General features: G+C 35.5%; 1 protein-coding gene and 1 long non-coding RNA gene across 3 annotated transcripts; both read left to right on the top strand.

Moving 5' to 3' along the window:
• The first annotated feature begins 9526 nt into the window (after positions 1-9526).
• LOC113353226 lies at positions 9527-11377 on the top strand. Of its 2 annotated transcripts, XR_003361161.1 has the most exons (6): positions 9527-9770; positions 9877-9920; positions 10043-10105; positions 10415-10503; positions 10595-10682; positions 10821-11377. It is a non-coding gene; the product is annotated as an uncharacterized LOC113353226 (long non-coding RNA). The 2 variants fall into 2 exon arrangements; XR_003361160.1 differs by having other exon boundaries at positions 9527-9920.
• Positions 11378-12301: 924 nt separating this feature from the next.
• Positions 12302-13003, top strand: LOC113350967 (nucleolin 1-like). Its single transcript, XM_026595060.1, has one exon. It carries the CDS (start codon positions 12302-12304, stop codon positions 13001-13003), a length of 702 nt encoding a protein of 233 aa, XP_026450845.1.
• Positions 13004-14296: the final 1293 nt, after the last annotated feature.

The raw sequence follows: 14296 nt of genomic DNA, 5'->3' as shown, positions 1-14296 counted from the left end.
GACATTCCTCCCACTCCTAAGTTGATGTTGTGAACATCTCAAGAGATAGATCTCAAGGTTTTGGTCCTCAACACCACCACAATCTTTCTTTCAGGTAATTTAACCCTCCAAATTTATATCTCTAAGGTTTGATAGTAGTATCTTTGTTGATCCTAGTAACATGTTAGAGTCAATCATACAGGCCCTCCAAAAAATTTAACATTAGTCTATGGGATGTTTCATGATACAAAGAACTTCAGGTCCTGGTTAATTTAAAATTAGAATCCAAAGGAAGAGTTCTCTCAGATTCAGGTTTGTTTTCTAATTTTGTCTTGTTGATTTTTCAGACTATTAGTTAAGTCTTTGTTTTTCCACCTCTCAAACAATTGAGCAAAGAATGTAGATATCAATAACTGAAATTTTTGGAGAATTTTTTTTCTTTATGGATGTGTTTTTCTCTGTTTCTATGATTTCTAATACTTGGATCTTCTTCTTGTGAAAACAACTAGGTTCTCAGACCATATATCTCAGCATAGAGATCTCTATCTCTCTATCTCAAGTTTGGAAGTAACAGGGTGATGGATTGTAGATCAGATCTACAAGTTTCTTCTTTGGAAAGCTTACCAAGATAAATGGTAGAGGCAAAATTTCAATCAAAAGCAAACAGAAGTGTGTGCAGGTTAGCTTTAACAATCTCCTTTGCTATGGCATATATATATCAATGCACATGATCATGTAAAACTATTGGTGACAACTTACAAAAGAGATTTGAAATCACAAACTTAAGGAAATATAGCATAGAAAAGACATGGAACACAAGTGAAAACATAAGTGAAACCAAATTAGTCGAATGCGGAAGCATGTTATTAGTGGAATCTAAGTATCATTATTACAAAATTTAAAGGTTTGAAAAAGCCTCATAACCTTGAGCATAAGTGAATCCAAGGATGGTAAGCTCATTATTACAAAACCTAAGACTTAAAAGCCACAATACTGTCTAAATATCAAAAACTAAGAGCTTCCATTGATTGTCTTTTATTCTTCTTACTTCTTTAGTTTTTAATACTTTGTACTCTACTAGGATCTTCTAATGACTGAACTGACTCTTGTGGACCTGCATGACTGTTGGGAAGGGGTCTGTAAATCCGCATCCTAGAAAATCGCACTGCAAAACTTCTTCCTTTTTAGCTTTTTTGTCACGGTCGGCTTTAACAGTTGCTAAAACACGAAAGTAACAAACAATAAGCTGCAGGCAGAGAGGCAAAAAACTCCAAAAACATGCAAAGGAGAATAGGAGATTAAGGTAACATTCCCAGTAAGCAAGATACATACCCAAGAACCAGCAGGCTTCTTTTTTACTGAATCCTTATACTATTTTATTTAAGGATATTGTCCAACTGAGAACTCAATCTGGGAAATTTACAGGCAGGAGAAATCTGTAACTATGGATCATACCCACCTAGTTTTCTGATATTATGAACTCAAAAATATTCGCTACTACTCCATATAGAGCTGCTTTTGTTTATATTTTCTAGATAATTACGGGTCGAAGAAATTCTAAACTATCAACAGATTTATGAGTTATGGGTGGAAGAAATTCTAATTTAGCAATAGAATTATGAATTAAACCAAAGCAACATACCACGACAAAGGAAAATCAGGAAAACAAATTATATTTGCATTCATCTTATGTTTGTTTGTTGATCTTGTTAGGGACTTTGTTTATTCTAAAGATGGAATTGACTTCCAAATGGTAAATTATGATTATCCACGAGAATGGAAAGATTCTCTGTGGTAAATTATGACAACGCCAGAAATTATACTGAAATATCATCATAAAGGATTGGGAACATATATGTGATTGGGAAAGAAAAAGAAAACATAAGAACAACTGTAGGCATGATTATTACAATGGTAAATTAGAACAAAATTAACAAAATAACTTTGGACTGGAAAATAAACATTAACATAGTTATTAGTGTACACAAAAATAGTTATTACAATGGTAATAAATTATAATAGGATTAACAAAAGAATTTTAGAAAGGAAAATAAGCCTTGACATAGTTAAATTTACAGTGTTCAAAAAAATAGATAGGTTTGTCACTAAAGTTAATATTGCAATCTCTATTACAGAGATTTCCAGATATGCAATCATAATTCTAACAGTCTCCAACCATGCAGTGGATGTCTATATTAGAGCCAGAATCTTCGAAATGGTACCTAAAAGTGGAGTAGGAAAAAATATGTCCAAAGATATAATAACTATAATAATTCAGATTATTATGTTTTTTTGGCCATAAATTTCTTTTGTCTTTCCATAATGATGTAATTAATTACCTATAATGTTCAAAAAGTTTATACAAATATTCAAAATGAATTTTCTTTATCAAATCTTACTAAAGATTTGGAAATGAAAACAAAAAATTGAATGTAATTATAAATTATATCGTAGACATCACTGATGTAATGTAGTTTAGTGTCAATTATAGCTTTCAATATATTCACATGCCTAAAATTTGATGACTCATTTTTATTTATGTATGGATTGTTAAGTGTTTAACACATGAAAGACATAGTTTTAATGAAAGAAATATTTCAAACTAACAAACCCCTGTTAAAATATCTTGAAATGAAAGAAAATCGTACGGTTTATTTTATATGTGTAACAAGTTATTATTGTTAGTTGCGATTAGAAAACTAAGTAAGGAAAATGGATTGGTCTTGATCAGACTCTCCACTTAAAAGAAGACAACAGAAAGAAGGGGGTTGCTCTGGGTGATACACCTTAAAGTTTTTTCGCTACACAATTTTAGAATGATTTTTAGAAGTAAGATATTAATTTTTCAGATCACAGAAAGATTATTTTTCTTTTGAATTTTTGGATAGAAGCAAAAGCATTTCTACTTGGTATGGTATCCAAACATGCTTCTTAGCAAATTTTGTGTAATCTAGGCTAGGGCCAAGCTTTTAAGACTCGCATAAGTCGGACATTAGGAGATCTAGTTGCTTGTCCTTTGGCTCCCATTTTCTCATAAATTCCTTCCCATCATTTTTCAAATAATTATTATAACATTATTGGCTTTGGAGGACTATCCCATGATGTGTTGGAGTCACTAACCTAATTAATTTATTGATCTGGGAGATTGATAAAGCGGTTACTGAATAGTCTATTACTGTTTCGTTATACAATCCAAATGAGTTGAGTGATGGAAGTATTCACAACATGTGAAGCGTCTTAAGATAGTGTTATCCTTGAGTTCATGGGCATAGACCAGATTTGTAGTTAGTTACTTGGTATCAACTATACGAAGTTGTAGTAGTCTTTGCGTACGTAGCTACTTCACCCATCATTCATGATTCTTCTTTTAATTTCATTAAGCCAATAGTTTCTCAAGATGATAATGATGATTTAATGATATTTCCTTTAAAGAATGAAATTTATGGTATTGTGAAAAGCTTACCTAGATTGAATGCTCCGGGTCCAGATGGATTCCCAAACGGCTTTTTTTTCAAACTCAATGGGACACAGTAGGAGATAATGTTATTAATATGGAGAAAAAAAATTCTCCTCAAGTAAATTGCCACCACACCTTAATCATACCACTACATTTCTAATCCCAAAAATCAACATCCTCCCATTCCCAATGATTACAGACCAATTGTTCTTTGTAATATCACTAATAAAATAATTTCAAAGCTTAAAGTTTGCAGAATGGAGCCTCTTATAGAGAAGATTATCTCTCCAACTTAAGATGCATATGTGCCTCAAGGATATATCGATGATAATATCGTCATAACTCATGAATTAATCCATTCTATGAAGAAATCTAAGAAGCAGATAGGTCAGGATGCTCCTAAACTTGATATGTCGAAAGTATTTGACTGAATGGAATGGTCTTTCCTATACAAGATACTTAAAGCATTAGGTTTCTGTGAAGACTAGCGTGTTCTTTTCATAGATGATTGCTTGCTCTTTTTCCAGGCAGACCATAACAACATTAATCACTTCACGACTATTCTCCAAGAGTTTGGTAAACTTTCTGGATATTTGATAAAAAAAATTCAAAGTCTGCAGCCTTCATAATTGGAGATTTGTCTCATGACCAGAAAAATTCTATTAGAACTTCTTTGGGTGTAAATCAACTTTGTTCACCTCATAAGTATCTAGATCTTCCAATCCTTCTAGGAAAGTCTAAAACAAGTTCTTTTAGTTCTATTAAGGAATCTTTTGGAAACAGGCTTCAAGGGTGGAGTTCCAAGACTCTTAATCAAGTTTCTAGAACCACCTTGGTTAAATCATTGTTGAACTCCATTTGTGCACATTACATGAGTAATTTCAGGCTTCTTAAAGGTACCCTTGAAGGAACTTGATGCTATCCAAAGAAAATTTTGGTGCAGTCACAAAAACAATAGAGATCTTAATATAATAGCTTGGAATTCTTTATATGTCTTTAAGAATGAGGGAGGATTGGCTTTCAGGAATCTAGAGAAATACAATAATGCTCTAATCGTTAAATTGCCTTGTAGGTTGCTTACAGAGAAAAATAAACCTCGGATAAAATCATGAAGTCAAAATACTCTCCATACTACGTTTTTTTTGCAACTTCAGGAAAAGCATAATAGCTCTCCATGAATCTAGAAAGGGATAGAAATGCGTCTAAAATATGTTAGGAAATTTCACAAATGCGATATTAGATGTGGAACAAAAAATTTGGTCTGGTATGATAAGTGGGTTAAATGGCTAGACATTCCTCCCACTCCTAATGCCTTTTTCCCCGAACCAGCAAGAGTAGTGCATGTTTCTAATCTAATTCTTCAAAATATGAGAAGATGGAATGCTCCTATAATAGAAGCTTTATTTCCAAGTCACATAGCAGATTTTATTCTAAAATTGCACTTAATTCAACATGGAGAAGATAAATTAATTTGGGAACCTAATAGAATGGGGGAATTCTCAGTAAAATCAACATATGAAGCTTTAACCACTGAGACCTATTTAAGGAATCAGAACAACCAAAAAATTCCAAATTTCATTTGAAAACAATTATGGAAATCAAAATCTCCTCATAATGTTAAGCTCTTCATTTGGAAGTTCATCAAAAAAATTGTTCTTATTAGAGAAAAACTGAGCCACTATAAACAAGATATCGGAACAATTTTTCCGAGATATCTTAGAGATAAGAGACTTTAAAATATCTGTTTATCGACTGTGATTATTCTAGATCCATCTGGCTAGCTATGAACGTGAATATTGCTAACACACAAGCTCATCACACATATATTGTCTCTTGGATTACAAGATGGTTCACTAATACTGAGAACTCTGATGATGGAAGCAGAAATCTACGGGTCCTAATAATCATGATAACTGCTTGGTTTCTCCGGAAGAATAGGTGCCTAAAAGTTTTTCAAAATAAAAATCAAAACATCTGGTTTACAATTAAATCCATTCAGAGCATGGTGCTTCAATGCTCAGCTGAACCTCAACATCAACACATAACAGGCACAGAACTTTAGGTTCTTCCAAAGGATAATCAATTGAAAATAAAAATATAGATGCTTCCCCTGACCATTTTATTAATAATTTTGGTATTGGACTAATCATTCGAGACTCGACAGGTTTCTACTGGGGCATCATAGGCAGACACTTCTATGATGGATTAGATGCAGAGCAAAAAGAATGCTTGGCCATGAAAGAAGCAATATTGTGGGCCAAAGAAATGAAGTTAGACAACTTAACTTTTGAAGGAGACAGTCAAAACGTAGTTAACTCTATCAAGAATGCCGCGCCTTCTGTACATTGGATGAACCAAAGGATTGTAGAAGAAATATGACATCTTCTTGAATCCATTTCGTTAATTTTTTAGTGCGAATCATGTTAAAAGAACAACAAACAATGTAGCTCATGTAATAGCAAACAAAACTAAAACTGACAGATCCTCTTTTGATTTTTGGTGTAACATTCCAGATATATTTACTAAAGTAATTAGGGATGATTGGTCTGTCAGTCAGAAGTTATGTAAGTTAACTCAAGAAACGAATTTTTTCTTCGCATTAAAAAAAAAACCTCTTATACAAATATGCTAGTTGTTAGTATCACAAAACAACTAAGATGACCTTGTTGAAAAAATAACAATGGCAACATACTCCTCCAGTTCTCATTTTGGCTACCAGATAAAAACATTTAAGATAAACAAGTTTAGACACATAATTACCTTGGATTTAAATTTTCAAAAAACAAAAATACGAAACAAAAGAAGCTCTGACGATTGACCATATCACTGTATACAAACTATAATCCTCCTATTTGCATTCAATTACTTTCGTTAATTCAACCCGTAACTCTTTTGTGTTTTAGAAAACAAAATGAAGCAAAGAGAAGTGTCATTTTTCAAGTTTGCCCAACTTGGTGGTACCTTTATGCCGGTAAGCATCAAATGAGCTTCACTGGTTGTCTTTTTACAGAAGTGGAGAATGACGAAGTCTTTTTACAACAACATTCGCTATATTTATAGTCATAAGGAAGCTAATTTCTCAGCTGATGCTTCGGCCAAGCAAGCATGTTTGCCGGCTGAAGATATTTTTGAGTTTTATGAGGATAAGCCAGGTTTTATTCCTTCTATGGAATGGCTTGGAAGGGTTTATTATCACTTCAAATAGGTTTTCTAGTGGATGGCCTCACGGCTAGTTACTAGGAAAACCTAATTCCTGTATAATTTTCGTTTTTTTTAATTTTATTTGACCGAGTAAAAAAAAAAAAAATCACTGGTTGTCACATCACAACAAACTAACAACCAATAAGTGACTTTCGGACTCTGGAAAGATGAAAAGTTAAAGAGTGTCAACTTCTTATGCCCTGTTGTCTTTGTTTCACATTCCACATCGTAGAAATTAAATAATGTGTGACAAAAAAGTCTCAACGAACTGCCTAAAAAACCCTTGGACACAATATACATGGCCCTTGCTAAACTCCAGAAGGGCGGAGTCTACTGGAGACCACAAACTCTAAAGACCTGTAAGAGGCGATTTTTTTTGGTTGTTTTTGTTGCAGTTGGTGTAGAACTGCTAAGTATGGGATTGGGATCTACTGAAGTTTGAAGAAGATATTGATTCGATTCCCCCACGAGTAACTTACAGTAAGTTTGTGTTCATCAGTCCCATCCCAAGTAATCACCAAATCATCTTCATACATCATGTCCATTCACCTGACCAGACAAGTCTGGCAGAGCCTCATTCCAACCAATGGTCTCAAAGGTGTACTACCACAAACCACTTTTTCATTGCTGCACATTTGGTCTTCTCTTAAAAATGATGGAATTGGATTATCTTAGTACGATCCCTGCAGCAGCTTTACGTCCGTATAGATTACAAAAATCAAAGAACATTCGAAGAAAAGCAAATGAACTTTCACAAGTAGTTAATGATGCAAGAATTTCACTACTTTGGCAAGCTAATAAACATTCAAAAACCTAGATATCAACCGCAGATAAGTATATAATACATCAGGAATCCAATTCAGCAGTAACTCATTTATTTATTTATAAAAGGACCTTTATGCAGGTAATACCAAATGAGCTGCAGCTGCTCATGAGTAAAAGAGAGAAACTCTCAGTCCCGGGGTAGATCACCGAATATTTGCATCATCAAATCATGTGGTCGGGTAAAAGTTGGTTAACTTACCACGCTAGCCGATAGTCATACGAATGAACTTACCTACGAAATGCACAACATGTGGGAATTTACTTTCATCTAGTCTTCAGTGGTTGTCACGTATCATATATAACAAGTTAACAACAGGTGACGTTTGGTGAGATGAAAAGTTAAAAGACTGTCCTCTTTCCTTTGTTCACCTTTAGCAATTACATGAAGCGAGGCTGGGATCTATTCAGTCGTGTAATGGGATTATTTGAGAAAGATAATTCTTTGATTCCATTCCGCTACGAGTATGTTAGAACAAATCCTACGGGATGCAGAGTTTGTTCATTTTGTTCCCACTATGGAATGAACAAACATGAAAAATGAACGTTCAGATCAATGGTCGGAACATCCAGCACGCGTCTGTTGTAAGGACGCGTGTTCTTGCCAAAAATGCTGGTGTTGGAAGAACCAACCCTCGAGCATATCAAAAACGCCAGCGACATTTTCATTGACTCCCGCGATTGTTGGATTGACGTCCAGTACAATCCTAATTACTTTACTAATTTTTAATCCTATTTTATGTCACTTTATCCTATTTTATCTCATTTCATCCTATTTTATATCTCACTTCAATCCTATGTTATCTAACCTAAATATTATATTTTATTTTTCATCTTTATCCTACAAAATATTCTATATTAAAAAGAAATACCCTGCTTTATTATAGTGGAGAAACATGTTTGGCCATCCACGTAGCTCCACAAAATTTTGAGTTTGAACTATCAGAATTGCTCTTAGACTTAGTTAGGAATTTGAACCCAAAATTTATGACCAGAGATTTAGCACTATTTAGACAATCAAAGATTTCACAAAAGAGGTTCGGATGTACATTTCTATCAAAAAAAGAAAAAAAGAAAAAGAATAAAAGAGATGGCGGCAACGTTTTCTATTACATAGTCTAGTATGAATTTTGACACATTGGAACTAGAAAAAACAAGAGCCCAAAACTTACGACAACAACGCTACAAATGAGCAAGTAGCTATCGAGCACGAGTGTCTTAGTCAGTTTCCAAGGAAATTCAAGATTCAGGACACGAGCACAATAGAATCATCACTAAATATACTTTCTTGACCCAAGTACCCAACAGCACCATCCGTTCGTACTTCCACCACCGCTCAAAATCTCACACTTCCGCCACCTCCAAAACCAAGGCATCATTTTTAAAAGTGGGAATTGAATAAATACCCATTCTTCTAATGGCCTTCATAAATACCCTCGTCATCTTTAATTATATCCTTCCCATTTTTAACCGGAAATTTTTTCAATCGTTACTACGAAATATACCCTCCCAGATCTTATATTGGTAGTCGATACATCTTCGATTTCATTTTCAAAAAGGAAAATCAATCAACCTCGCCGCAACCATCTTCATCGTCACCACCACCTCCACTCAAACACCATCTCTAATTCCGCCCCCACCTCCACCATCAGTTCCAGCATCAGCTTATGTGCTTCCACCAAATCCACAATAAGCAGCACCACTACCTCCTCCTAAACAATCGATAAAGATCGGTTTTTCACCTGATGCAAAAAAAAAGGTTAAATCCAGTGATGAACCAACGAAAAAGTAATCTTCAGTACCTAATATCAACCATCATAAACGTTAATTTGTACATGATTCCTTTAGAAAACCTAATTTTGGATATTTAGAAACCCTAACTCTGGATATCATTCTTCTCCAGATCGGTAACTGTTTCAGGTAATTGATCATCTTCTTCTTCAATTCCGTATTTTCATCTATTGACTTGATTGAAAAAAATTTCTTACTTGATTTTAATTATGGTGGTGTGTGGTGATGGTGCAGTAGCATGTCTGGTGGTGGTGGTGGTGGTGGTTGGTTGGTATTATTTAGGATCCAATTTCTAGAGTTAGAATTGGGCATAATCAAATTGGGTTTCTAAACAAAGTGGTGCTGGTTGTAATTTCGTAAATCAACTTGCCACAAGATGAAGTTGTTGCTTCTGATTTAGGTGTTGAACATGGAGATTTGGATCCCATAGAGTCTCAAAGAGTTATTTCAATTTATTCTGTGTTAATTCAGCTCGATTTGTTTTGTATCTCGACTGAATCCATCTTGAATTTTTTTACAGGTATTAATTCTTGTTTAAGTAGATTTTTAATTTAATTTTGTTATATGTTGATGATGCTAACCTGTGAAGCAAGGAATTTTAATTGCGGCATCACTTGTACCAGCAGCTTCGATTCACATTTCTCAGCAGACAAGCTGAAACAAAAACCAAGTAATCCATCTTCCTTTCCAAGTTCATTGGTTTCATTGATTTTAAACTTAAGCTATATTGTTTAGACACTGGATTTCTAACTGTTTATAGACAAGTGGTTTAACCTGTCGTTGAATTTTCAGTGGACTACATTTAATATTGTTGGGTATGGATGTACTATTTGCTCGTCTCACTACAATTTCCAGGTTCATTCCCTATTCAGCTTGAGCTTTTCCTGAAATTCCACTATCTTTTTATGCGATTTGCCGACATTTTTTATCGACTTTTGCTGGTTCACGAGTATCAACTCTTGTTGTTGACGCCATTTTCAATGGATCAACTACCATTGTTGATCCTATTTATGGGATCAACTCATATTGTTGACACCATTTCCCTAAATTAGTATAGTCGTGCTTATAGTTTAAATCATGTTTGTAAATAAGTTGTCAATTTAAACTCTATATGGACCTTTCTTCTTATTGTTTTTGGTGATTATTGCATGTATGTACTAGCAGCTCAATTTTTCGTTTTCGGGGTCGCATCTGTTTGGTGCTCCAGTTCTCGATCCTTGCAAACTATAGAGTTTCATTGGTAAATTCAGAAGGTAGACAGAGTGTGCAACATTGGTAAATTCAGAAGCTAGCATTTTGCTGATGATGGAATTTTTTTTCTGAAATGCTTGTTTGCTGTTTCAGTTTAGATACAAATTTCGCTGCACAGACAACACATAGACAAGGCAGAAAGACGATGCAAACTCTTATAACCTTAGCTCAGCATACTTTTGTAAGTATAGTCTTAATGTTCATTTTGGAAAATTTATGCGGGTTCTCTACATGATTGCTCTCATGGTTCGATAATTCATTACATTTTGTACTTTTTGCACTGAAATCTGGAATAAACTAACACAATTCCTATGAATAGGAACTATACCCAGAGTACAGGATTACCAATGAAGGCTTGAAAAGATAGAAACATTGAGGTAGTTATTTTTTGTCGAACTTGTGGTGTAGTGGTAACACACCTGACTCCACGTCAGAAGATACGTGTTCGATTCACGTCAGGTTCATAATTTTTGGGATCAGATATAGTTGTTGACACCATACTTTGGGATCAACTTTAGTTGTTATTAACTGGGATCAACTTCCATTGTTGACACGAAAAAGTTAGAGTATTTTCTTTCAGTTACTGTGTCAACAAAGGAAATTGATCAATATTGGTTGTTGACACCAGATTTTGGGATCAACTTTGGTTGTTGACCTGATTCACTCGAATCAACTTCCATTGTTGACCCAAAAGAATTGGAGTATTTTTTCAACATAGGAAATTGATCTAACTTTGGTTGTTGACATCAAATTTTGGGATCAACTTTAGTTGTTGACTCCATTCACTGGGATCAGCTTTCTTTTTTGATACACAAAAACTTGAATATATACTAGTAAAATTATTTTTGAACTTTAATTTTGGACACCAAAATTTGGCGGTGGCAGTGGTGGTGGAGTGGTGGTGGCGGTGGAGTGGTGGTGCCGGCGACGGAGGTGGTGGTAATGGAATATTAGTGGTGGTGGCGGTGCTGTTGGTGGTGGAATGGTGGTGGTGAAGTTGATAGAGAAAGAAATTTTTTGTACTTTAAAATAAAGAAAAATATATTATATACATGAGGATATTAAGGTAATTTATTTTTATATGGATAAGGCTTTTAAATGATAAGGTGTATTTATTTTTGTATAAGGGTATATTCCTTGGGTGTTAAAAATAAGGGCATTTAGTTAATTATATCTGTTCAAGCGGGCCCCACAGACCCATCGGAAAGACAATAAAGAGGCAAAACAGATAGAGCAGCAGCCCCGGTTCTTCTTCAGCTTCATCTCGGTTTCCTCCCCAGCATCCCTCTTGTTACCTCTTTTGTTTCCTGATTCAGCAATAGGTGAAGCAGCAGCTACAACATCTAATTTTTTGCTGGATCTACGCATTCCCTCGAAAAAAAAATTGATCAACCAACTAAGAGAATTGATCACCCAACCCAAACAGGTAAAGGAAAAGAAGCCATCTTCGATGGAAAAAAAACAAAAAAAAACACCTTGTTTCTCGAGATACCTCGACTTCCAAATATAGTCTTGGTTTATTATTTCCAACATCCTTCCTTAAACCAACACTTCCTTAAAAAAACATTTTTAAATATTTTTGTAACGGACAAATGGTTACTCTTCCAAATATAGTCTTGATCAAGATTCTCTCACACGCATTTCCCTCTGATTATCTTGTGCATCAAACGATGGTCCATGGACGGTATTTGGAAACGTGAGCTGCTCTCATAAGCAGAAGAGGAGGGTTTTGGAAATCGAATTGGGTTGGCACCGCGAAGCCAGAAGCAGAAGTTTAGCAGTGAAACAGATTCATCTTCGATGAAAGTTGTAGCAGCTGCCTCTGCTGCTTCACCTGATTTTAAATCAGTAAACAAAAGGGGAGTTAACAAGAGGATAAAGTTGAAAAAGAAGGCAGCAGATTTTAAGAAGAAGAAAAAGAATGAGTGGAGGAGACTGAGGGCTTGGTGGAAAAGGAACGCAGAGAAGACCCAAGAGTTTAGCAATGGAAACTTATCTTCTAATGATCCAACGACCCCTTCGGCACCTCAGCCAACGACCGCTTCTGCACCTCAAGTGCTGATCACCGAAGCGTCTAAAACAGTTACTGCCAGGAACATACCAGTTTCTATCCATAAGTCTGAAATAATCGAGTTCTTTAAACAGGCTGGGGAAGTTGTTAATGCTTGCTATGTTAAACTACTCAAGGGAAACCGCCATATTGAGTACAAGGGAGGCTGCCATATTGAGTTTGCAACTGAGGAAGCTGCAAAGAAGGCATTGGAGTTGGATGGCCAAAACTTGTGTAACAGTGAAATTGTAGTTGAGCGATATGGAACCAAAACCACTGGAGCATCAAAAACACTTATTGCCAAGCACCTATCATTGTTCATTACTAAATCTGATGTGATCAAGTTGTTTAAACTGGCTGGGGAAATTATTGATGTGCGTTTCTCTTCACTTGATAATGGAAAATTCAGTGGACGTTGCCATATTGAGTTTGCAACTGAAGAAGGCAGCTGAGTTGAATGGCCAATACTGGTTGGGCCGTCCTCTTGAACTTGGCTTTGCTCATGAAACCATATATGTCCGGGGTTTTGATACGTCCATAGAATTTGACCAGATCCACAGCTCCCTGGAAAAGCTTTTCTCAACCTGCGGAAAGATCTTATCAATGGACATTCCTACAGTTCCTTACACTAATGTTACATTGGGGAAGGCTTTCATCGAGTTTTATGATTTCCGAGCATTCCCCAAAGCTCTTGCTATGAATGGACATAAACTTGGTGATTCCACTTTGAGAGTCGAAGATGCTACACCACTTGAACTTGATGTTAAACCTCCGGGCCCTAGAAGGACAATTGGTGGAAGACCTGTTGGTCCTTACTACTCAATCTGCCCTTGCAGAATCTTCCCTCACAGAGGTTGGGGTGGTACTGGCATTGGAAAACATGAAGGTGTCTTATTTAAGTCTCGAGGGAAGAGAATCACATTTGATGGTTTACCCGAAGGACCAACAGTTGATGTGGGAGTAACAACAGTTGATTTGGGTCCTCCTGAAGAGGAAAAATAGAGGGAATTCACCTGTGCGTCGGGGTGAATTTATCCATGTAGTATATTGTGCACTCAATTTGAAGTTTAATTTACGTTTAATCTATGTGGGAGGTACGTTGGGGTGAATTTATCTATGTAGTATATAATAACTCTTTGATAAATCAATCAGGCCATATGGTTGATTTATTAGTTCATATTTATTTATGTTAAAAGGCCCATGCTCATAGACGTGTGGTTCAAAACAGAAGTCTTTTGGGTTTTCTCTTTTCATGTATGTAAAGTATATTGTATCTATGATTCTATATAAACAAACAATTCATATAAATAGAATCCTTTTCTTCTCTGACTCTTTCTCTTTTCCTATAATCCTGCAGTTTATAATCTACTAGGGCCTCTCCACTCATTGCCAATTGGTTTTGAGTTGGATGCCCGCAGACTTTAACATGGTATCAGAGCAAGGTGAGAGGAAGGAAGAGGAGAAGGAGATAAAGAATTTTCATAAGTTTTCGGGTGATAGAGAATTCTTTTTCATCTAAAGAGAAGTAGTGTGCGAAGTTGTGATGAGATTAAAACTGGAGTATGTCAAAACTGCGTTGGTGTTTGTCTTCATCAGGGTTAGAGAAGTTGCTGGGTTTAAGGTGTTGCTCGAATTTTAACCTAAGTAATGTACGTGTGAAACTAATTCTTTTCGCGAGGAAGTGAACACAGAAAAGGTCAAGGGGTATTTTTCTGGTGGTGAGCTGTGAGGGTTAGGGTTATCAC

Source organism: Papaver somniferum, chromosome 2, assembly GCF_003573695.1.
Source record: "Papaver somniferum cultivar HN1 chromosome 2, ASM357369v1, whole genome shotgun sequence".
Classification (NCBI taxonomy): Eukaryota; Viridiplantae; Streptophyta; class Magnoliopsida; order Ranunculales; family Papaveraceae; genus Papaver; species Papaver somniferum.
This window is presented reverse-complemented; position numbering and strand designations above follow the sequence as displayed.

Coding starts and splice junctions, on each gene's coding strand:
- LOC113350967 (XM_026595060.1), top strand. CDS start 12,302: ATGAAAGTTGTAGCAGCTGCCTCTGCTGCTTCACCTGATTTTAAATCA.